This window comes from Pelophylax lessonae (assembly GCF_965119305.1).
Source record: "Pelophylax lessonae genome assembly, chromosome: 3".
NCBI lineage: Eukaryota > Metazoa > Chordata > Amphibia > Anura > Ranidae > Pelophylax > Pelophylax lessonae.
In genome coordinates, this window is record NC_138770.1 from 389929282 (window position 1) to 389955865 (window position 26584).

The 26584-nt window shown below is 42.7% G+C and overlaps 1 protein-coding gene across 1 annotated transcript in view; it reads right to left on the minus strand.

Moving 5' to 3' along the window:
- Positions 1 to 26584, minus strand: part of PREP (prolyl endopeptidase) — a 247088-nt gene that overhangs the window by 135217 nt on the left and 85287 nt on the right. Inside the window, exon 8 of the mRNA XM_082252271.1 lies at positions 13630 to 13821. Coding sequence (XP_082108397.1) covers positions 13630 to 13821 — 192 coding nt within the window. The remainder of the gene's footprint in view (positions 1 to 13629; positions 13822 to 26584) is intronic.

A 26584-nucleotide genomic window follows, 5' to 3' on the forward strand; every position in this document is an offset into this window, starting at 1 on the left:
TTAAGCCCTGGAGGATTTGGCTGCTCAAAGACCAGGCCCTATTTTGCGATTCGGCACTGAGTGACTGTAAAGGGACAATTGCGTGGTCGTGCGATGCTGTACCCAAATAAAATTGATTTCCTTTTTTTCCCACAAACAGAGCTTTCTTTTGGTGGTATTTGATCCCCTGTGCGATTTTTACTTTTTGCGCTATAAACAAAAAAAAAAAAGCGACAATTTTGAAAAAATAACAATATGTCTCACATTTTTTTATATGAAATTCTCAAAAAAAAAAAATGTAAAAATCAAAATTTTTTTACATTTTAGGCCAATTTGTTTTCTGCTGCATATTTTTGGTAAAAATAATAAGCATATATTGATTGGTTTGCGCAAAAGTTATTGCGTTTACTAACTACGGGAAAGATTTATGTCATTTTTTTTTTAAACTAGTAATGGCGGCGATCTGCAATTTTTTTTGTGGGACTGCGACATTGTAGCGGACAGATCGGACCCCTGACTGACATTTTTGACACTTTTGGGGGTACCAGTGACATTACTACAGTAATCAGTGCTATAAATATGCACGGTTACTGTAAAAAGGACACTGGCAGGGAAGGGGGTTAACTTTATTGGTGATCAAGGGGTTAAATGTGTCCCTAGGGGCGTGATTCTAACTGTTAAGGGGCGTGGCTTGTTCGATCATAACAGAGACATACAATCCTACATAGCAGGATCACATCTCTGTCATGATCTAAGGGAGAATGACAGACGGCTGTGTTTACATCAGCCGTCTGCCTTTCTCCCTCTCCTGAGCGAGATATCGGAGCCGCCGGTCACTCGCGCGGGGATTTTAGTGAACGAGCGGGGTCAGGAGCCCGCCGGCGGCTCGTGGGCGGTATGTCACTTTGCCCAGGAGGGGCTGACTGCCGCGGTATATAGTCGTGCGGCGGTCGGCAAGTGGTTAAATGTACTTTTGCATTTCTCTGATAATATCTGTCTCTTGCAATATTTTCAGGACAGTTTAAGCCAAAAAGCTTAGGTTAAAAATATCAAACACTGTACATTTTCAGGTATTTAATATATTTACTGAATCGCTGTGCAAGCATCAAAAGAACTAGTAAGCTCTTTTCACATAACATAGCCTACATAAAAATACAATAAAATAAAAGGTGGGCACTGCTTAGCAGAATGCATTGGTATTCACAGAGCAATTATTTAGAATTGCCTCTCACCAATTGGAAAATCTTGCAAAGCTTTTTATGTTTTCTAATAGAAATCCTCTGTTGCATATCAATGTACAGTGTAGGACTACTGCATGGGTCTTTCTGTAGAATTGAATCCAACCCACTGCTTTAGCCCCAAGCTGTTTTTAAGAGCACTTTTATCTATACCCTAAAAAACATGGCAGGTCCATGGACAGCCTAATGCCTCGTACACACGCATGGATAGTTGGCCGTGAATTTTCGGCCAACGTCCGATCGGCCGATTTTCAGCTTGTTAGTATGATGCTTTCGACAACCGACTCCGACTTTTCGGCCGAACAAAATCTGGTGTCAATCTCAACAGAACGGCCGATTTTCCGTCAGTCAGTACAGATTTCGGCATACAAAAATCTGATGAGCAAGACTGGGCATGCTCAGAGAAGAAAAAATACACGGAAAGTAAACCAGCACATGACATCACTTCTGAAGTTGGTTTTTGTTGGCCGAGAAAATTCGTGTGCAGTCTAGAGCACATTTCAACCAACACAACAACACTGGACAAAAGACGGCCGATCGGTCGGCCGATAATCGTTGCGTGTGTACGAGGCTTAAGTGTAGATGATGTGGGTTGAATGATACTGGCTGTCAGACAGTGAAATAACCAAAAACAACAATCTGTGAAACTATGGGGGGGTTACTAAAACGAGAGCATGCATAGAAACCTATTAATGTCCAAGTTTTACTGGCAAAGCTTAATTGAACAAGCTGAAGTTAGTGGATTGGCTATCATGCACAGCTGCACCAGATTCTGAGTTTCTGAGTGCTCCAGTTTTAGCAATACCCCCCCTCATGTGAACCCCAAAAATAAGGATTAACAACTAATAGTGCAACGCTATGTAAAAAAAAACACTAATACAGAGAAATATACCAGTGCTGTAATACACAATCCAACATAATCAAACATAAATCTGCATTAAACATATCTATGTGATATTAATATTAATGAACAACGTGCAACAATATAAATAGATATACATAAATAAACCAACATTACATACCAAAGGCATATAAATAAATATATGTAAATGTGATTGAATGGTATAACGTTTGGACTCACTTGAGCTCATCCTTAAATTCTAAGGACTTCATATCCCATGGTACCTTGCTGCCTACAAGCAGTGATTCCTGTACTGACTGTCTCCTGAAACTCATCCTTTCTGCACCTCTGTACTTCAGAAGGCAGGCTGTGAATTCTGTCACACAGCACAGGGCATAGGGCATTCAAGGAAGTAAATGTGTGGTGAGAATCACAAAAGTAGGCTAACACATTTCAAAGTTGTTCAGATTAATAGGAGTAGGCTACAAATACTTGAAACACAATGTTGAAATTAATAGAAGAGTTCAAACTTTGACAACAGAGAGGCTTTAAGATTAATGCTTTAACTTTGTTGGATGTCATGTGGCGTCCTCCTGGAAGGCGTCGTGGCACGATCTGTCACCAGCTGTGTCTGCCCGACACAGCTGATGACTGATCAAAGTACCAGCCCACTGACCAATCACAGCAGGTCACATGGAAATTGTAAACAATAAATGGTTTTCTTCCATGCCAACCATTGTGTACAATTGTGTTGCTAGCTGTGATTGGTCACAGTGATAACAGGGTACAGACAGGGCCAACCACAGCTTATCACAAAAAAACACACAGAATAAATCAGTTTCATTTAGTAAAAATAAATCATAATGTGTAAAATAAAAAAAGACAAGATTACTTTACAGTGTAGTACATTGTTATTATGGTAACACTGTAATTGCTCTGGTCACAGTGTTAAAAAAAAAAAAGTAATAAAAAAAAAACAAATTGTAAAAAAACGTATTTCTTTTTTAACTTGCCATGCCTCTTACTAAATAACTTGGACTGTCTTCTATCCTGGCATTTTCGGGCCTCAAGAAATAAGGCCATCTGTACATCAGGATTGATCGATTTTCAGATACTGTATATGCTCATAGTTTATGGACTATGACTTTCCAACAGAGTAAATAATCTACACGGATTTGGGGTATTTTCACCAAAAATGGGGCCGAATACATTTTGGCCTAAATTTATGAAGAAAAATTACTTATTTGCAAAATTTTATAATAGAAACTAAAAAAAAATGTGTTTTGTTTTTTCAAAATGTTTGCTTTTTTAGTTTATTTAGCAAAAAATAAAAAACCCAGCGGTGATTAAATACTACCAAAAGACAGATCCATTTGTGTGAAAAAAATCATAAAAAAACTTTCATTTGGGTATAGCGTTGCATGACTGCGAAATTGTCATTCAAAGTGCAACAGCACTGAATGCTGAAAATTTACCTGGGCAGGAAGGGGGTGAAAGTGCCCGATATTGAAGTGGTTAAACGGATCCAATCATGTTAAGCTTGCAGTGTCTAGGATCACTTAGGTTTGTTTTTTTTCCAAAAAAAAAGTCTATGAAACTGGTGAAAAAGGTTTTTTGTCCCTTGCCCTCTGGCTGTCTATGTTTGTTTAGAATGCCTCTTACAATGCTTCCCCAATAACAAGGGGATTGTGAATAGCTTTTATGGTCTTTAAAAGTGTTCTGGTTCTTTCTCAAGGTCTGCCTTGTTGGAAGAATGTTTGGCTCCAAGTTTAGGGCTTAGCAGTCTGAGGAGCTAGATCTATGGTCATAAAGATTGGGACCGAGCAGAAAAGGTCACACAATCAATATCTGATGCAGAGATGTTGGAGTAGTGTAGTGCGATATGAAAGATAATCGATCCTCAAGTAATTTTGGTGAGCAGGTGAAAAGAGGAGCTTTTATTCTTTGGATGCTGAGCTTACCAGATGTCAATTAAAACAGTTTGATACAGAAAATATTTTTACATGTTTCAGGGTGAGAAAGATAGATAAGAGCAGCCTGTTGAGGCATCTATGTGGGCATTAAGTGTCAAACTGATTTAATCTTCCAGAACCTTCAGTGGCGCCCTTTAAAATCTGTGGTCAAGGAAGCATATCTGATGGGTAAGTAAATGCTAGTGAAAGTAAATTGTAGAGTCTCTATAAAAGCCTTGACAATCCTGTATCTGCCATGGAATCTGAGATAGTGGCTGTATGTCACTATGGCACTTGTCTGACGATGAGAATGCTAGTTCCTCTTAACTTGGCATTCCGGGAATTACTGTAATAGGAAATCCAAAAAAATGGATTTTTCACTTACCGTAAAATCCATTTCTCTGATGTTTATTGACCGACAGCTCCTCATCTTCTTAACCATTGGGTTATACTGCCCCGTACAGGAATAGAACATTAGGCAGAAAAAAAAAAAAAAAAAAAAGTTGCCTATGCCTATGGGCAGTCCCAGGGGGTATACTCCGTCTCTCTGCTATATGCACTCAGTTTGTTACAAGCTGTCAGAAGAATGACAACTCCATAGAGGGGTGGGTGCTGTGTGTGTCAAACATGAGAGAAATGGATTTTACAGTAAGTTTAAAATCCCATTTTCTCTTTCACTCATTGAAGGACACAGATCCTGATGTTCCTAACCATTGGAACGCCTCAAAGCAGTGATAAACGTGAGGGGTGGGAACTAACGAAAACTAAATTCCCAAGGCTAAACTATAGCCAACCAGGTAATCGGGAGCTCAACCAAAACAACTGGAGCCCACCTGAAGAGAACAATACAAAGAGGACCAGGTCCTTTAACCACTTCACCCGGGCCGACGTCATAAGACGTCGCGGGGTTTAAGTGAACATATATTAATGATGCCTGCAGCTATTAGCTCGTACGCAAAAGCGAACGCATGGTTACTTCGCGGCCACATATGTAGACGACATTCAATCCATACATGTGAGGTATCGCCACGAACGTTAGAGCGAGAACAATAATTCTAGCCCAAGACCTCCACTGTAACTCTAAACTGGTAACCTGTAAAAAATGTTAAAGCATCGCCTATAGAGATTTTGAAGTACCGAAGTTTGGCGTCAGTCACGAGTGTGCGCAATTTTAAAGCGTGACATGTTCGGTATCTATTTACTTGGCGTAACCTCATCTTTCAAATTATACAAGAAAAATTCCTGCACAAATACCGTGTGACATAAAAAGTTGCAATGACCACCATTTTATTCCCTACGGTCTCGGCTAACAAAAAATATATAATGTTTGGGGGTTCTGAGTAATTTTCTAGCAAAAAAATGATGATATTTACATGAAGGAGCGGAGTGCCAGAAATCGCCCGGTATTGAAGTGGTTAAACAGCAGCCTGCAAAACCTTGCGTCCAAAGGAAGCATACGCTGATGCCAACACATTAATTTTATAGAACCTTGTGAAAGCGTGCACCGACGAACAGGTGGCTGCCTTGCAAACCTGTGTCACCGACACCTAAAGACGGAAGGCCCAGGAGGCACTGTGTGCCCGAATAGAGTGCGCCTTGACAGGGAAAGGAGGAACCTGACCCCTGATGGAGAAGGCCTGAATCACCGTCTGTCTGATCTATCTGGAAATGGTCGCAGATTAAGCGGAAAACCCTTTCCGAGGCCCATCCGTGAGCACAAATAGGGAGTCTGATTTTCCTAAAATGACTCCAAAGCTGCCAGGCACACCTGAATTGCCCGGACCACATCCAAGGCATGCAAAGCAATTTCCTTCGGATGTTTGGGCCTGGGACACAGGGAAGGCAACACAATATCTTCATTCAAATGAAAATCGGAGACAACCTTTGGAAGGTGAACCACCAAGTAAGGTGAACGACAGGATAACACCGCCAATTCCGAAACCCAGCGCGTAGAGGTGATAGCCACCTTCTGGGACAGCATAAGCAGGGGAATCTCCCGAAGATTCTCAAAAGGAGACTTCTGGAGGACTGAGAGCACCAAATGGAGGTCCCAAGGCGGCAATGGAGACCACACTGGAGGGGCCAAGTGCCTAACTCCCTGAAGAAAAGTAGGCATCAGAGAGGATGTGGCCGAGGGCCGTTGAAAGAAGACCGCTAAGGCTGACACCTGACACTTGATAGTACTCAAGGCCAGTTTCTGCTCAGCCCCCCGTTGAAGGAAGGTCAAGATCCAAACCACGAGAAAGAGCGAGGATGAACCCAAGAGACTCACACCATGCAATGTACGACTTCAACGTACGATGGTAGATCTTTCTAGAAGTAGATTTTATAGCGGTTAACAGCCGTCAAAGCCAGCGACTGTAAAGCAGGATGGAAGATTGGTCCTTGGGACAGCAGATCCTCCCTGAGAGGATGCTTCCAAGGAACGTCGGCGACCAGCTGCACCAGATCGGCGTTCCAAGCCCGACAAGGCCACTAAGATGACCGAAATTCCTTCTCCCTCGATCCTGCGTAGAAGTCTTGGCAGAAGCTTGAGAAGAGGAAGGCGTAAATCAGGTCATACCGATCCCACTGGGCCACCAGCACATCTGTGGCATCCACTGGAGGATCCTGTGAACAAGCCAAAAACATCTGCACCTTTCGGTTAAGCCGCGACACCGACAGATCCACCTTGGGGATGCCCCACTGGAGACACAAATGATGAAACACCTCCAGATGAAGGGACCACTCCTCCTGGTCCAAAGCCTGCCGACTGAGGTAATCCGCCTTCCAATTTTCCACCCCAGGAATGTGTACAGCGGAAAGGGCTGGAACGAACCATTCTGCCCACCTTAGAATGCCGGCTAACTCCAGAGCCACCAGGACACTTCTTGTGCCCCGTTGCTGATTGACATAAGCCATGGCTGTGGCATAGTCCGATTGGATGTGCACTGGACATTCCTGAAGATGATCAGTCCAATGTTCCAGGCACAGTCGGATTGGTCGTAGTTCCAAGACATTGATCGGTAGTCTGGACTCTTCCAGTGCCCAGATCCCTGGAGCGGAATTTTTGCCAACGATGTCTCCCAAGCCAGACAGGCTGGCATCCATGGTAACCACTGTCCAATACAAGGGGAGGAAGGATTTGCCCAGCTGAAGCGCCAGCTGAGAACGAAGCCACCATATCAGGGACTCTTTCCTTCCCCGGCTCAGCCAGATCTGATTGTCCAGAGACTGCGGAGTCTTGTCCAATTTGGACAGAATCTCTCTTTGCAGGGGCCTTGTATGGAGCTGTGTAAACGGAACGGCCTCGAAGGTAGAAACCATCAGGCCCAGCACTCGCATGCAAGTCCGGAGGGATGACCATCTGTTGGACAACAGGAGATAAATTGCAGCCTGAAATTTCTGGATTTTGTCCAGAGGAAGGAGCACTCTGGCTCAGGTCAAGTCCAGAGTAAGACCCAAATAGTCCTGCTTTCTGGACAGAACCAGAGCAGATTTCTGAAAATTCAGAATCCAGCAGAATTCCCTCAGAGTTCGTATGGTGATTTCCAGGTTTTTCACCAGAGCAGTAGGAGACTCCGTTCGCAGAAGGAGGTCATCCAAGAAGCCCAGTACCGCGATCCACCGTTAGCGTAACAATGCTAGCACCTGGGCTAACACTTTTGAGAAGACCCGAGGAGCAGAGGCGAGACCAAAGAGTAGCGCTACAAACTGAGAATGCTCCTCTCACACGGCAAAACGGAGGAAGCGCTGGTGACTGGCACATATAGGAATGTGAAGGTAAGCATCCTTGATGTCGATAGAGGCAAGAAAATTCCCCTGATGCAGGGATGCCACCACCGTGCGAATGGACTCCATTCTGAATTTCTGCGCCCGCACAAAGCAGTTCAGCGTCTTGAGGTCCAGGATCGGACGCCTTGCCTTCCTTCCTGGGAACTGTAAACAGGTTTGGGTAAAAACCCTGAAAATGTTTCGAAGTCAGAGAACTGGGACAATCACCCCTTGAAGCAACAGGTCTTGTACCACCCCAAATAGACCCTGTAAGCGGTCCGGGGACAGGTGCAAGTTGAAAGGAAAGAACCTTGCCGGGGGAGGGGGGGTAAGAGTGAAACTCGATCTTGTAGCTGGACCGAATAACTTTGTGAACCCACTTGTCTTGTACCAGGGAAGTTCACGAGTCGGTGAATACCAGCCTCAGTGCCGAACCAGCCAGCGTGTACATATTGCAGGCCACAGTCTCCGCCTTCCTGTCAGCCGGATCCTTAAAGGGCGGGAACTCTTCAACCGGAATAATGGTTGCCTTGTTCAATCTGGAAATTGGAGGGTCCACCACCGGTGGAACAGTCCACTTCTTAATAAGGGACTCCTCATAGGGGTATTGCCTTGCAAATCACTTAGGGACCCCAAGGGGATACTTTGGTCATCCCCACTCTTTAGTGACAATTCTGTCAAAATAGGCAAGGAAAGGAAACACCTTTGCCGCTCTGGATAGCTTGTGAGTGCCAAAAGGGAACCTGTGCCTCAGTCACAGCAGCAGCTGCATCCTCCATCTTCAAGGTCTCAAGCACAGATACAATCAGTGCTTCCACCAGCGCCTTTCTGTGGGTGGTTGCAGATGTAGAGGAATCATCCTCGCTATCAAGAGTATTCCGGGAGCGTGGTCGCAAACCCAGCAGGGAGACCCACATCTGCGGTGGCCGAATCAGATTCAGGATCTGATGAGACAAATGAGGCAGAGGAAGGCAGAGGGTGCTATTTGCTAGCCTGTCGCCAGAAAGGCCCCTAAACCCTGGACACAAATGACTCCAGGACCGCTGTCCGTGCATTGATGGATAGATGAGATCCAGAGGACCCCGCAGCCTCAGAAGGGAACAGGTGGGGAGATGTGCTCCAAAGACTCAATGAGTCACCAAGGGGACCCCACAAAAAGTGTAAAACACTGCAAAGGGACAACCCCTACCATGCTGGCAGCACCACTTAGTCACCAGGCACATGCGCCAAGTGATCCTCAGCAGAGAGGGAGAGGACCCCACCAGACATCACCCAGCAGAAACAGGCACCTACATCCACCAGGATAATCTGCACTTCGTGTGCAGAGATCAGCAAGTGAAAAGATCCAGGAGTCAGCACCAGGGGATGAGGAGGGGCTCCCACCGCCAAAATTCCCACCCACAGGGCTCCACCGTCATGGCTGCCGCTATTTTCAATGGCAAACCACTGCAAAATGGCCGTCTTACTACACAAACATTGCCGCCGTGCACTGAGCACACAGGCTACAGCAAAATGGAGTCACCACAAGGTCCCCAGCAACCCAGGAGGGATCCCTAGGCCTCAGAAAATGGGACAGGCAGGAAGGGGGCCCCTGGCAATAGCCCTCACCAAGTACAGCCCCATAGGCGATCCCCCCAGTCGCCGGCGGCATACCCCCCCTGCCAGCACAGCACCCTGTCCCCACCCCAGGTGGTGGACAATGCCACCCCACAGCCCCAGCACCAGTAAAGGAGGGGGGATGGATGGGGGTGTGATATGGCCAACAGGGACCACCAGACCGATGAGGAGGGTGCCTAACGGGAAGGAGGGGAACCCAGGGGTCTGACTGTCCCATGGAGGGGCCTACGTCCACCCTAAAACCCTCAAAGGGGAGAGGAGGACAGTCACTTACCATACCAGGAACCAGACGGGCACTTCTCCAGATAGAACCTCCTCTCCATCAAAATGGGGGGGGTGTCGGCTAGGAGGAACGCTGAGACTCGGGCCGAGACTCGGTTGAAATACTAAACTCGCAGGCCAGCCCCCGTCCGGTGGGGCTATATTGTGGTGGCGCTGAGATCTGGGCGCGCTCCCTGGCGCAACCGGGGTGACCACCTGGATCTAGATTATCCACCCCGTCGCCCAGTCCAGCAGTTGATTGCAGATCTCACAGGAAAAAAAAAAGAGAAAAAAAATTCTATCTAAAAAGAAAAAATTGCCAGGACCAGAGATACCAGCAAGGAACTAGGTCCTTACTCCTGACTAGTCAGAAAAGAACCTATAGCAGAGAGAGGGAGTATACCCCCTGGGACTGCCCATAGGCGTAGCCAGACTTATTTTCTGCCTAACAACCTACTCCGGTAGGGAGCAGTATAACCCAATGGTTGAGAAGATCAGGAGCTGTGTATGTCAATGAACGAAAGAGAAGCTTTGATACTTATTCATGGGGGTCCCAGACCGGGGGCTGGGGGGGATTTGAGGCAGGCTATAGAAAAAAGAGCAAACGTAGGGAAACTAGGAGATGCTCTGTTGGAGAAGAGAACGATTACTGGGAGGGGGCGAAGATCAGCAATGCAGGACTACAACAATGCACCAAACGGGAAAAACAATGATAAGAATTCAATATTTCACTGACTTTGGCTACACCATGCGTGAAACTGTGAATTGTGTTGTAGGTGATGGAAGGCAGGGTAGGTGAGGAGTCCCAGTACAATTGTGGGTAAGCTCTATAATATGGACATAGAATGGGTGGGTAAGGTGCTTGCAGTGAGGAGAGGAGTAAAAACACTCTGTATCTCGAAGAAAGGCCAACATAGTTATGGACCACTATGTAGTATCCCTAAAAGGATCTAAAAACAGTAGTTGTTGACCAATCAACCATTGCAGACAAAATATTGTAAGTTGATAATGTTCTTCTATACAGAACAGCATTCCTCTAACCAACACAGATGGAAGAGCCTAAGGGGGAATTGGACGTCTAAGAGAAGAGAGTTAAAAGGAAGTAAAAATGTGATGGGGATCCGAGTATCCTGGCATATGAGGTCACAGGACCCACATGGAAAGTGGTAGGCGTGATCTGCAGATCAGTGGTGGTAGAGTTAAGTGTACCCCCCACCCCCAAGAGAGCAATGAGAATGTGTTTGTTAAAAAGGTACCTCTGTGAGAAACCTCACTAGATACAATGTTGCTGAGTCCCCTGTACCGTTTAAACTAGTTAAGTGTACAGTGTGAGAGCCTCAAACTATCACTGTCAGTGTTGGAAAATGAAATGCAACACATAACAATGTAACACAGAAAAATTAAAGTTCTGTAACATAAAAACATGTTAAATACTCAAAGAAATAACCCAACTACCAACCCAGTGGTGATCTCGAGCAAGTCTTGCTACCACACTAATTAATGTATACCCTGGGTGAAGAGGAGCATTCTCTGCCAATGACTGGGAGGGGTTTAGTGCTCCCCTCTGTACCGGCAGTGTAGGCAGGGTCAGGTAGAGGGGCAGCCAAGAAGAGGGGTCATCCACAATGCTCCATAAGGTTACATGGTGTGGGCCTTTGTTATGTGGTCCTTGCTTTCAGCTGTAACATGTAACAGTACAAAAACTATGCCAGATCCATAAACAGTGGAATGAAGTTGAATAACCATGTTCCAAACTTTCAAAACCATGTTGCAAATGCCAAAGGGGAGGGGAGCCAAAATCTTTGTCTACAGATAATAAACACGCATGGCTCCTCACAGAACGAGTGCAGTAAGGCCAGTAATACATGGATTGAAAGTTGGCTGGTTCAGCAGGGACCGGCTGAATTTTGAACTATGTATGGGCAGGCCTGGTTGTACAGAAATCTATCTACCCATGGATTTCTTTACAACCAGCCTGTCAGGTTTTTCCTGACTGCTATCAGTGTGCTCTGACATGGGGAACGTTCCCTGTTGTTCGAATACAAAAAGCTCAGTGGGAAGGAATCCACCCCATCTACACAGTGTTTGGATGGAGGAAATGGGTCATTTTTAATTTAACCTGCTGTTTGAATGAAAAAAAATCAATAAATATTACTGCATGGCCAGCCTAACTGAATATGGGTCAAACAAAGACCCAACTATAAAGAAATAAACAGTACAGACAGGTAAAAAACAAATAGGGAGTATGTTTACCCAAGAGCTGTAGAGGATTTAAACTCGTAGGTATAGCCTGCACAAGACAAGGTTAGTCCTCATTGAAATTTAGAGTAACATGATGGGAGCGGGAGCACCAGTTTCCTTGTGTCTCAACAGAGTAGGATCCAGCAGGCTTTGGGTTTTAGTGGTCTGCACCTAGTCAGGAAGATGTCCTCACAGCTCAGGAATGGAAAGAACAGCTGCAACTAAGAAGGTAAGGGTAATGTAAAATGGATAGCCTTGCTTGTGGACATTTAGATGAAAGGGGTGGTCCCATTTAGCACTAATACTCTGAGTCCTCATTAAGAGAGGTTTCAGCAGGTTCCACATGTACAACATGCGACAGGAGAGATCATGACAATTCTGAATCTCTGTCCTGTCGAAGGAAACACTTACCTGTTGCAATACTAGCTGTAGAATCTCCTCTTTCATTGTGTGCACAGCAAAGGACATTTGCTGTGGTTTTACCCAGGGCCCAGCTGATGATGGCAGTCACTGCAGTTCTAAGATTTGCACCGCTTGTAGCCTCTGGAATGCCTCAAAGCCTTTTTTTTTTTTTCTGCAGTTGCTATTCTTCACATCTTCCAGTCAAAACTAGATTTGTGAAAAAGGCATAATATCACTCCTAGGGATTTGGATACTTGGAATTGGCCTGTTGAGTGTCCTCAAGGGAGGAGAGTTTTTTTTGTCTGTCGGAGACTTTTTGACATCGCTTAGTTCAGTCCTAAGATTGGACCCGATTCTTGAGACTAGGCTTTCTATTTTTTGCTCTAGTTGGGAGAGACCGAATGAGGGCACAAAGGTCAGCCTGGTCTCCTGCCCAATACATTAGGTAAATACATTAGGAGTCCAATCCAATGAGAGATTCCGCAAAGGCAGGAGATGGAAAGGGGGGTCAGAGACTGGAGGTATGCTTGCTCCTTGTTGCGGTGTGGTGGAGAAACTGCATAAGCTTATTTTTTCATCCTAGTCAGACACCTGATGCAGCATAATTTGCCTGCAGAGGCACCATATCTGATGGGTTGGGGTGACCTCAGAAGATTAGGAGGTAGGAATGGCAAAAAAAGTTGTAAATGTCTGAATGCCAGGTCATCGTAGACGATCCTGCTGGCTTTTTCGTTTCAGTCATATGCTAAAGCCTCGTACACACAATCATATTATCGGATGTCTTATTTTGTTGCATGATACTAGTATCGAATTCAACAATGCGTACTTAACGTATGATTTTTTTTTTGTACGATTCTGAAAAAGCTTGCTGGCTGCGTAACTACGTATCGGATAGTAAAAAACAAAAACAATTGCAGCCAGGCTTTTTCCAGGTTATTTTCATGTTTCTGATCATGCGTGGCCTTCGTCTATCGATTTTTAGTGGACGCATACTGTACTGATTAAATGATTGTTGTTCGCTAGGCTATTTTGCGACAAAAGTTTTCGTGTTTGTCCCTTTGGATTTTGTTGGATGAAATGTCATGATCGGCTGTAGAAAGCTGTGTACTAACGATCAGATTATCGTGCGATAAATTCTAAAGTGATTTTGTTTGTACGATTATCTGATCATGTGTACAAAGCATAAGTGTAGCACAGATAGGGCGAGAAATGGGATTTGTATCCCTCATAGTGCAGAGCACAAATAGGACACCTTTTTACTTCTCCACAGCTGTGCTAAATTCAAATAATTACAATAGCATATGTGCAGCCATTTATAGTTATTCAAAGCTTATCATTCACTTACCCAATACATCCTTCTCATGCTCTGGAACAAGTTCTTTCCATCTGGATTCCACAGGGTCACTGAAGTCTATGTTAATGAGCTTGTATTTTGGGGCATTACGATTGGTCTTAAATGTGAAGACAGTCCCTTCATTTGTGATATAATCATATTCTGCATCAAAGTTATCTATGAGCTTTTCCCAAGGAAGAATACCTGTAAAAAAAAAAAAAAAAAAACAATGCAATTTTAGGCATAAATAATGTATTCAAAATCTATTCCACAACACATAAGATTAGACATTCTGTCACGACTGCCATTATGATGACTGGCAGAAGGGCCAACACTTTAAAGAGAACACCGGGTTACCCTTAAAAGAGAGACATCTTAGTCCTGACGCACTGACATCTTTCTTTTAAACCTTGTATCTGTCACAATGTGAACTGGCTAGACAAAAAAGAATTTGAGAACAGCGATGAACTGAACCTGTCTCTGAAAAATGTATTCCAGCTATGAACAAGACATTTTAGTTGACAGAAATGGATAAAAAAAAAACTACTGGGATGTTGTAGTTCAATGGGATTTAAGGCACAACTCCATTCAAAACATTTTTACTGAAGACCAAGGCCTTCAGTCTTTGTACACAACCCCAATTGAAGTCTATTAGGACTCAGTGTGCAGGTATGTTTAGTGGTGAACACAATTTCAACAGAGAGGCCACTGGTTTGATTAGTTAGGGCAAATAAGCATCATAGGGTTGGGGCGGGTACAGTTAGCTTATATAGTGATATATAATTGTAAACCTGTCCATTAAAGTGTCACTAAACCCTCATCATAAAAACCTAATAATAAATGCTGTATTACATGCTGTTCATACTCAGTCACTATGAGATTTGTTTTCTCCGGTTGATCCTGCTGTTCTCTATAGCCACCTTCTGTCTAAGTTCCCAATTCAGCTAGGGATTTTGCAGAGCAGTATTGGCAACTCTGCACATGCTCAGTTTTCAGTGAGTTTCTATGCTAACCATTTCCTCCCCATCACATCTGAGCAGACCATGTGACTATAGAGTCACGCATGTGGGCGTAAACATAGCGGTAAAGGATGGCCCTTTCCTTCCCTCCTCCTCCATGCCCACTAACCAGCTAAACACAATGGGGGTGCATATTACATGTAGATTACTGGTGACTTCACCTCCCTCGTAGTCTAAGACACAGGCTGGAGGGGCGTGACACAGCCTGCGACAGGCGGAAATCTGCCCACACCATGTTATTTCCACAAAATAAAATATTTGATTTCAAATATATATTTGTATGCCAATTTAAAACAGTTCATTAATATTATTTATTTTTCCTCTGTATTCCAAAGGCTGTGTTTTTTTTCGTTATTTTTTTGTTAAAAGACTCAAAAGTTCTTTATGCTTACGTTTCCCTGCAGACAGGCTGGAAAAGAGCGAAGTCATGCGACAGCTGTATATCGATTAGGAATATTATTAAAATAATTACAGAGCCATCATCCACATACAGAAATAGAGCTGATGTAATTTAAACAGTAAGTGCTTAGTATCACTTTAGGTAAAAATTGGTCACAAGAGGGCAGGAAAATGAAGAAGTGTTACGTTTCAAATTATATTTGCATATCAGCAGAAATTTCCTACTTGAAAACGCAGAGAAAAATTTCTCCCAAAATACTCACAGAATTAAAAATAAGTTTGTTACACATGTATCCAAGAAAGTAAGACGATTTGTAACTTTAGGAATGCCTGAGGGATCATTTACACCATGGGTGTCCAACCTTTTGGCTTCTCTGGGCCACATTGAGTGTAGAGAAATTTTCTCGGGTCGCATATAAAATATATACTATTAGTTAGGGCTGCACGATATTGGAAAAAAAGTACATTGCGATATTTTTTTTCCAACGATATATATTGTGATATTGAGAGCCATCAATCCAGGCTAAAGTCAACAATTACCTTGGGAAATAGTGCAGCAGCCTTCTTCTGATTGTACTACAGGGCCAGCCAGGGTTAATGTTACTGTAGTAGGATTTGGGAAGTAGTGAAGCAGCCTTCTTCTGCTTGTCATTGAAGTTGCACCATACAGGGCAGGCCAGGGTTAATGGTAATGTGGGGAACTGGGTGGACAGGGAACTGCAGGTTAATAAGACACTGACAGTGTGACTGTGCTGTGGAAGGCAAAGCCTCATAGGACCCCTTTGCCCATCACAGTTGTCACAGTTGTCTCAGCCAGCTGAATGGTAGGAAGGTGGAGGAGAGGCAGGAACATCCATTACCAAAGTCACTACTGTGCCAGTAGTGATTTCTTGCATATAATTCGTTATATGGTGATTCACCGAGGTTAATCGTGACTATTAGGGACTCACAGTGGTGGTAGAAGAATACAGCCCGACATACGTCCCACATGTTAAGTCTGCCTGCAGCTCTCCGGACTGAGCCGTGAGCGTGGCACAGCGAATCAATCACATCGTGAGTAGCGGCACAGCAAACCAATCAGGTGTTCAGGCATGCGTGATTGGTTCCCTGTGCCGCTACTCACCGCTCAGTCAGGAGAGCTGCAGGACAGGCTTAACATGTGGGGCTGTATTCTTCTACCTTCACTGAGTCCCCAATATTGCATGATCCGGCGATGTGACTATCGCCCACGCCCGCAGCATGATATTCGATGTTACATCAAATATCGTTCAGCCCTACTATTAGTTAAGGTATATAATTAATAAAACACAGCCGCACCGTTCCCGACACACGTCTGGCGAAAAGCTGCATTGCTGCATGTTAGTACAACACCGTAGTGTGAATAGGCCCCTAAAGTCTGTCTGAATGTTTAACCTAAACCAGTGAACAAAAGCAGAACACAGTAGTGAGCAATATTAGCATCATCATAGGTTTGTGAGAGAAGATGGAGAAAAACTACAGAATGAAAATGGGGGGGGGTTTTGGGCAAAGAAACATTAGAAGCCAGTAGGTGAATAAACCCCTGTTCCACATTACTAGCAAAACCTGAAAGGCCAATTTTGGGTAAAGATTTATATAAAAAATAATTATAATGTTTTTGCATATTCTATACATAGCTTTAAAAAGTCAGGGTTGACTGTTTGCTTTAAACAAAACACAAATATCCCAGTGTGTGCAGTAAAGCAATTTTTAGAACACAATTACCAAGATGAATGGGTTATGAAGCGTTTCACAAACATTTCTCTTGAGATTTCCATTAGTGCTTGTGAACAGTCTAATATATGATAGATCTAAAAATTGCTCTGCTGGGCTGAAGTAAATCAAATACTCCACTGCATGTTAGTTACAAGCAAATCTGAGAGTACAGAAAGGAAACTGAATCTATTAATATACTGCAGGTTTACCATGAAATTACCATTTCAATCAATTCAAATAACAGAAGATGGAAATTGGGAAAGAGGCAGCCAGAGATCAGAAGTTTCTTTTGCCTGCCAATTAGGTGGACACGGCTGGCATTTTGAAGTCAATTAAATCTGTACAACTTTTGTAATGAGTAAAATTTACAAAGTAAAATTACTAACATGCCTTACATACTATATTTGAGTAGCCAAATTGCACCGAAGTACAGTAAAAGGCTTGTAGCTGTTGCCTTACAATGGTAATGCATCTAGCTACTCACCTAAAGAGAGGTACTAAAAAAAAAAAAAAAAAAAAAAAAAAAAAAAAAAAAAAAAAAAAAAAAAAAAAAAGGACACAGACCTTTATTTGGACATTATCCTGTCCTAAACACACCTGAATTAGGAGACCTTTTTTGAACAAAACCCATGACCCGTGATTAACATAGTAAAAAAAAAAAAAATATTATATATATATATATATAAATAATTCGAAAAAGGAGAGATAGGTTCAAGTTTCCTGAATTATAGTCTTCTGACTCCTTTAGGCCATCCGCTGCGACCCTTTACAATTCTTTTTCTAAAAGTAGTCACAAAAATCTAAAAGCTGGCAAGAAGAAGGAAACAAAATAAGGGAAAAGCAATCATTTTGAGGCTTGGCGTAGCCTGCTCAAACTTGTCTCAAAAGCCTTATGGTAAATATAGACTCAAGTATTACATAAGAAAATCAGAGTAGCTTTTCCATGCAATATGCAATGTAGTTTAAATTATATTCTGATAGGTACATAACCAACCAACACCAATTTCAACACAGTCCAACTGAGAGCTCAGCTGTCTTCCTCTAGTTAAAGAAAACATAAAAAAAAAAAAAAAAATCACGCTGTTAAAGGAAAGCTCCATAATAATAAACTTTGGATTGTGAAATGACACGCTTCACCAGAACCTGTGCATTCTGCTACACTGGATCGAAAGTGTGGGCACCCCAGGTAAAAATTTGTATTAATGTGCATAAAGAAGTCAAGGAAAGATGGAAAAATCTCCAAAAGGCATCAAATTACAGATTAGACATTCTTATAATATGTCAACAAAAGTTAGATTTTATTTCCATCATTGACACTTTCAAAATTACAGAAAACAAAAAAATGGCGTCTGCAAAAGTTTGGGCACCCTGCAGAATTTATAGCATGCACTGCCCCATTTGCAAGGCTGAGCCCTTCCAGTGTCATGGATTGTTCTCAATCATCGTCTGGGAAGACCAGGTGATGTCAATCTCAAAGGTTTTAAATGCCCAGACTCATCTGACCTTGCCCCAACAATCAGCACCATGGGATCTTCTAAGCAGTTGTCTAGAAAACTGAAAATAGTTGACGTTTACAAAGCTGGAGAAGACTATAAGAAGATAGCAAAGCGTTTTCAGATGTAAATATCCTCTGTTCGGAATGTAATTAAGAAATGGCAGTCATCAGGAACAGTGGAAGTTAAAGCAAGATCTGGAAGACCAAGAAAAATATCAGACAGAACTGCTCGCAGGATTGTGAGAAAAACAATTCAAAACCCACGTTTGACTGCACGATCCCTCCAGAAAGATCTGGCAGACACTGGAGTTGTGGTACACTATTCCACTATAAAGAGATACTTGTACAAATATGGTCTTCATGGAAAAGTCATCAGAAGAAAACCTCTTCTATGTCCTCACCACAAAAATCAGCGTTTGAACTTTGCAAATGAACATATAGACAAGCCTGATGCATTTTGCAAACAAGTTCTGTGGACCGATGAGGTTAAAATTTAACTTTATGGCCGGAATGAGCAAAAGGTACGTTTGGAGAAGAAGGGGCACAGAATTTAATGAAAAGAACCTCTGTCCAACTATTAAGCATGGGGGTGGATCAATCATGCTTTGGGGTTGTATTGCAGCCAGTGGCACAGGAAACATCTCACGAGTTAAAGGAAAAATGGATTCAATAAAATGTCAGCAAATTTTTGATGGTAACTTGATGCCATTTGTGAAAAAGCTGAAGTTAGAGGATGGCTTCTACAAATGGATAATGATCCTAAACACACCTCGAAATCCACGGGGGATTACATCAAGAGGCGTAAACTGAAGGTTTTGCCATGGCCTTCACAATCTCCTGACCGCAACATAATTGAAAATCTATGGATAGACCTTAAAAGAGCAGGGCGTGACAGACAGCCCAGAAATCTTAAAGAACTGGAAGACTTTTGTAAGGAAGAATGGGCAAAGATACCTCAAACAAGAATTGAAAGACTCTTGGCTGGCTACAAAAAGCATTTACAAGCTGTGATACTTGCCAAAGGGGGCAGTACAAGATATTAACTCTGCAGGGTGCCCAAACTTTTGCAGACGCCTTTTTTTTTTTGTTTTCTGTTATTTTGAAAGTGTAAATGATGGAAATAAAATCTAACTTTTGTTGACATATTATAAGAATGTCTAATCTGTAATTTGACGCCTTTTGGAGATTTTTCCATCTTTCCTTGGCTTCTTTATGCACATGAATACAAATTTTTACCTGGGGTGCCCAAACTTTCGATCACCGCTGTATTAAAATATAACTTTCAAATTTTTTTTTTTTTAATTAAAAGAATCTATTAAGTTTGTTTTAGGATGTAAAGTATTAAACTCTCTCGACCCCGCTAGCTTAAACCACCAATAGTCAGCTAATTATTTTACTCATCTCTCCCCAACTATATAGGTATCTTTGCTTTATCAAAAATTTCTTTTTTTTATTGTTACTTTAATAGCGCTGTCAATTTACGACGCTCTTTAGATATATATTGCACATTCACATCAGTCCCTGCCCTCAAGGAGTTTACAATCTAAGGTCCCTAACTCACACACTTATACATACATACATATACTAGGGCCAATTTAGAAAGGATCCAATTAGCCTGCCAACATGTCTTTGAAGTGTGGGAGGAAACCGAAACACCCAGAGGAAACCCACGCGGGCACAGGAAGAACATGCAAACTCCAGGCAGGTAGTGCAGAGGTTGAGATTCGAACCAAAGACCCTAGTGCTGCCAGGCAGAAGTGCTAACCACTGTACTATTTCTGTAATACTGTACTTCAATTTCCTTTAGATTAATTTCCATTTTCTCTAAGGCTCCATTCACACCTGAGCGTATCGATTTACTGGCATTTTTGCTTTTTAGAAGTGTATTAAAAGCATTTTACAGCTTTAGTTGTTTGTATTTTGCCAATAGAAAACAATAGGGAAGGAGAGGGATAGGAAATTATGGGTGAAGAGATGCTATCAGAGCAGAAATCGCCTATATAACGATCAGGTCAGGCTTTTCTATTGAAGTCTATAGGGCCAAAAATGCTTGTTATCTACCAAAAAAAGAAGCTCATGTAATTTTTTGAGCTTCAGGCGACAGAATGCTCAGATGTGAACAGGGGCATGAATGGGATTTGGCTTGTTGAGCATTTTAAAGCTACAAGCAGAGACAAATTCAGGTTTGAACGGGGCCTTAACCATTCCCCTTTTCACTTATACTTTTACATGTTTTATAAAGTCATCCTTTCCTTTGGTACTATAGTTGATGATTGTTTCTTGTCTTGACCAATAATCTCTTTTCTCCAATTTCTTGTCCTACTATTGCAAGTAGGGTAATTGAAATCAAAATGTTAATATACTCAAAATACGGTTTCTCTGTAAAGGCAAATTCCGACCAAAACTTATATTTTAGTATTGAGTGGACATCACTGGTTTAACCCCTTCCGTACCGCGTCATGTCAAATGACGTCGGCACAAATCCTTTCTCGATCCGGGCGGACGTCATATGACGGCGCCCGGATCTCCCCGCTACTGCGCGCCCCCGGGGGCGCGCAGCGCGGCGATCGGGGGTGAGGCTCGTCCCTCGGACTGAGCCCAACCCCGATCAAGGTAAACAGCCAATGAAATTGGCTGTTTACCACGTGATCGGCTGTGTCAATCACAGCCGATCACATGAGCGGCTCCAGCGCGAGCCGCTCGTTCCTTCCTTAATGCGCGCCCCCGGGGGCACGCAGCGCGGCGATCGGGGACGAGGCTCGTCCCTCGGACAGAGTCGATCCCCGATCTAGGTAAAGAGCCAATGAAATTGGCTCTTTACCACGTGACAGGCTGTGTCCAATCACAGCCGGTCACAAATGTCATCAGAGAACACGGTAACTAGCTGTCACCGTGTTCTCCTCCTCACACACTGATCCTGTGTGAGGAGGAGATTGTGGTAACAGCTAGTTACCAACTACAGTGCACCCCAAACACACTGATTGCCCCCCCCCCAATAAAGAGCACCTGTCACTAGCCCATCAAAGTACCCGAGTACCTGTCACCAGCCCATCAGGTACTCTGATGACAGGTACTCGGGTACTCTGATGGGCTGATGACAGGTACTCGGGTACTCTGATGACAGGTACTCTGATGACAGGTACTCTGATGACAGGTACTCTGATGACAGGTACTCTGATGGGCTGGTGACAGGTACTCGGGTACTCTGATGACAGGTACTCTGATGGGCTGGTGACAGGTACTCGGGTACTCTGATGATGGGTACTCGGGTACTCTGATGACGGGTACTCGGGTACTCTGATGACGGGTACTCGGGTACTCTGATGACAGGTACTCGGGTACTCTGATGACAGGTACTCGGGTACGCTGATGACAGGTACTCGGGTACGCTGATGACGGGTACTCGGATACTCTGATGACGGGTACTCGGGTACTCTGATGACAGGTACTCGGGTACTCTGATGACAGGTACTCGGGTACTCTGATGACAAGTACTCGGGTACTCTGACGACAGGTACTCTGGTACTTTGAGTACCCGTCATCGGAGTACCCGAGTACCTGTCACCTACCCATCAGAGTACCCAAGTACCTGTCACCTACCCAACAGAGTACCCGAGTACCTTCCACCTGCTCATCAGAGTACCTGACACCTGAAGTACCCGAGTACTTGCCACCTGCTCATCATTACCCATCACTACTCATCAGTACTCATCAGTACCTATCACCTATTAGTATCAGTACTGATCATCAGTACCCATCATCAGTACAGTATCTGTATCACCTATCAGTATCAGTACTACTCATCAGTACCTATCACCTGCCTGTCACCTGCCCATAAGAGTACCCGAGTACCTGTCACCTGCCTATCGGAGTACTCAAGTACCTGCCACTTGCTCATCAGTACCAGAGTACCTGTCACCTGCCCAGCAAAGTACCCGAGTACCTGTCACCCTTCATACAGCCACCATGTCCAAGTCCAAAAAGGTTTATATACGTCCTCCGTTTAAACCTAAATACCGGTGTTATGGCAGCAGATAGCTGCCATAACCCTGGTATTTTTTTAAACGGTGGACGGTTGGCTTTCCGATAAGGGTGGTCCCAGCGGCGGATTCACCGCGGGATCACCCTTCCGGGGTGGCGGAAGAGGTGCCCCCCCCCTGGTCCTTTTCCCCGTTTACCGGACCCGCCGGCAGCGGGGAAAACGATCCGGTCCCGGATCCTCACAGACAGGATGTCGAGTGAGGGCAAGCTTGCCCTCACTTGACTCTATGGTCTTGGAGGACCGGAGCTACGGCAAACGTCATTGCCTAGCAACCAGTTTAAAGGTCCCTTTTTTTTTTTTCATTTTATTTAATTTTTTTTTTATTTTTATTTTTTTATTTTTTCTATCTTTTAGTGTACTTGTGAGATCTGAGGACTTTTTGACCCCAGATCTCACAAAAAAGAGGTCCTGTCGTGCCTTTTTCTATTACAAGTAATGTTTACATTTCTTGTAATAGAAATAAAAATGATCATTTTTTTTTTTTTTTAAAAAAACAGTGTAAAAATAAAAAATAATAAATAAAATAAATAGTAAAAAAAAAAAAAAAATTAAAGCGCCCTGTCCCCGCGAGCTCGCGCGCAGAAGCGAATGCATACGGAAACCCCGCCCACATATGTAAACAGTGTTCAAACTACACATGTGAGGTATCGTCGCGATCGTTAGAGCAAGAGCAATAATTTGAGCCCTAGACCTCCTCTGTAACTCTAAGATAGCAACCTGTAGAAATTTTTAAAATGTCGCCTATGGGGATTTTTAAGTACCAAAGTTTGTCACCATTCTGTGAGCGTGCGCAATTTTGAAGCATGACATGTTGGGTATCTATTTACTCGGCGTAACATTATCTTTCACATTATGGAAAACAATTGGGCTAACTTTACTGTTTTCTTATTTTTTAATTAAAAAAAGTGATTTTTTTCCCAAAAAATTGCGTTTGGAAGACCGCTGCGCAAATACGGTGTGATAAAAAATATTGCAATAATCTCCATTTTATTCTCTAGGGTCTCTGCTAAAAAAAAATATATAATGTTTTGGGGTTCTAAGTAGTTTTCTAGCAAAAACAACTGATTTTAGCTTGTAAACACCAAATGTCAAAAATAGGCCTAGGCAAGTGGCTAGGATGCATGATGATGCTCCTTGGATGTTTAGGCCCCTCTATATGGCTAGGCTGTGAAAAAGTCTCACACATGTGGTATTGCCATACTCAGGAGGAGTGGCAGAATGTATTTTGGGGTGTCATTTTTGCTATGTACATGCTATGTGTTAGGAATATTCTATAAATTTACAACTTTGTGTAAAAAAAAAAGTTTTTATTTTTTTCCCACATTTTCCAAAAACTTGTGGAAAAAAATGACATGTTCAAAGGACCCATAATGCCTCATAGAATATACGTTGGAGTGTTTGCTTTCCAAAATGGGGTCATTTTGTGGACTTTTCCATTGTATTGGTGCTCTAGGGCCTTGAAAAGTGTGATAGGTAGTAAGAAAGTTTTATGTGTATTTATGCTCCTAAAACGCCTTATGGTGCTACTTGGGACGTGGAGTCTCTTTTTGTGGCCAGGCTGTGTAAAAGTCTCACACATGTGGTATCACCATACTCAGAAGGAGTAGCAGAATTAATTTTGGGGTGTCATTTTTGCTGTGTACATGCTATGTGTTAGAAATAGCTTATAAATTGACAACGTTTTGGGAAAAAAAAAGAAAAAAAAATGTTTTCTTCATTTTCCCAAGAATTGTGGGAAAAAATTATAACTTCAAAAAACTCACCATGCCTCTTACTAAATACCTTGGACTGTCTACTTTACAAAAAAGGGTCATTTGGGGGGTATTTGTACTGTCCTGACATTTCAGGGCCTCAAGAAAGGAGATAGGCCATCAGTACATCTGGTGTGATCAATTTTCAGTAATTGGTACCATAGCTTCTAGACTCAATAACTTTCACACAGACTAAATAATATACACTAATTTGGGTTAATTTTACCAGAGATATGTAGCAGTATAAATTTTGGCCCAAATGTATGAAGAAAAATTAATTTTTTGCAAAATTTTATAATAGAAACTAAAAAAAAGTGTTTTTTTTGCAAAATTTTTGCTCTTTTTTTGCTTATATCACGGAAAAAAAAAACCCCAGTTGTGATCAAATACCACCAAAAGAAAGCTCTATTTGTGTGAAAAAAATGATAAACATTTTGTTTGGTTACAGTGTAGCATGACTGAGCAATTGTCATTCAAAGTGTGAGAGTGCTGAAAGCTGAAAATTGGTCTGGGCAGGAAGGGGGTCTAACTGCTCTGTATGGAAGCGGTTAAAGAGGAAGTAAACTCTTGAAAAACGTTTTTCTATTTTTTTTCCCTGCAAAGTAAATGCATAATGTGCTAGAATGCATCGCATACTAGCACATTATGTGACACTTACCTGCACCGAAGCCTGCATTGTCCCTGCTGCCGTGCGCACCGATCTTCACCCGTCTTCTTCCAGGTCTGCAGACTCCGGCTGTATTACTGGCCGGAGCCGCGTGACGTCACTCCCACGCATGCGCGCGAGAGCCGCCAGTCACGGCACAGGGCTCTGAAGAAAACGGCACGGGTGGCCGTTTCTACAGAGCGCATGCGCCGATGATGTCATCGGCTGCATGCAATGTAAACATCTCCTAAGCTGTGCAAGTTTAGGAGATATTTACAGCAGCTATAGGAAAGCCTTATTATAGGCTTACCTATAGGTAAAAGTCATTAAAGTGGGTTTACAACCACTTTAAATCACTCACTGGCTACTTCTACATCTTGCATAGTCCACTGTAGTTGCTGTTTCCTCTTTGTCCAGCAAGGAAACAAAAAGGTTTCACACTCTTGTCACTTGCAACCAAATACTCCCACTTGCTTCATTTGCACAATGGATAACCCATCAGGGAGCGTAACATCATTTGCCATGCAGTGTCTGTGGCAGTGGAGAAAGAAAACTAAAAATATTTCACCATCTACTACAAAACCAACAACCACACAAAAATGTAATGTCCATTAAAAAAAAAAAAAAAAAGTCTTTACTCAGTCTTGTACCTTAGGTGTGCTACAAATGCCCAAAAAAACTTTATTGTGTAAAGAATAAAGTATAAATACAGCATTTTGCTCTAACCACTGCCATAGAAAACAGACTTCCTGATCAATGTTTGTAAACACTGTTTAGCTGGGAGATTCAGATATACAAAGTAACATTATTGTTACATTGTATGTACTCTGTTTCACTCATTTGCAGATCAAAGTGGGGAGATCCTACCTGTACTTTATGTCAGATAAAACAACCTCAGTGCCGGTTCACACTGTAGCGATGTTAGACATTGCATGCGATTCTCACCGCACTGCTCTGCAAATCACATGCGATGTCTGTGCGATGGGAACTCAGCCATACAGAAAGTATAGTTGAATTTGCATCGCATTCGGACTAAAGTCACGCAGGACATTCTTTTGGTCCAAACCAGAATCTGATCGCATGGGTGTTCACACCTATGCAATCCAATCCCTGTCCGAACTGACAGTTCGCACTGCGTTAGGAAAACTAATCTGGGGATGTCATTAACTTTGTATTGATACTCCCAGCAGTTAGCATATGGCAGTGTGGACTTGCCTGCGAGTCGGGTGTGATGCGGGAACCCGCAGGGTTCCTGCATCGCAGCGGTGTGAACCGGCTCTAAGGCTAGGTTCACACTGCTGCGATCTAGTTTGGATTGGACTTTCAATGTGATTGTGCAGTGCAACTTTGATGCAAATTGGATGTGGTTTGTATATTTTATGGGGCCAAAATCGCACTAAAATCACACCAAAGTAGTACAGTGGCTTTTTCTAAAATTGCACCATGCTAAGTTGCATTGATGTGAAGGGGCATCATTCAAAACAATGTGATTTACACTGTCATGCGAATCTGTGTGACTCAAGTTACATCCAAAAATCCCACTAGTGTGAATGAAGCCTTATACAAAGTAAAAATATTTTTTAATAATTCTTTTTAAACCCCTTATAACCCTTGGTTAACTCTAATCAGCCCTAGTCAATTCCTTCACCCCACTACTTCCATGAGCTTTTACTTGTCTTCTAATTCTATTATTTTAAAAACATTACTGTTTTAACTTTTTTGATCTGATTTGTTTTTGTCCCATAGAAAATTGGGGAAAAGGCCTTTATCTTATTAAAATTTTATTAGAAAGTATTGCAATGTCATTTTAAATGGTACAAATTATAGAAGAACATTTATACTTTTTATTTACAGTAACAAAACAAGACACAAGACAATATC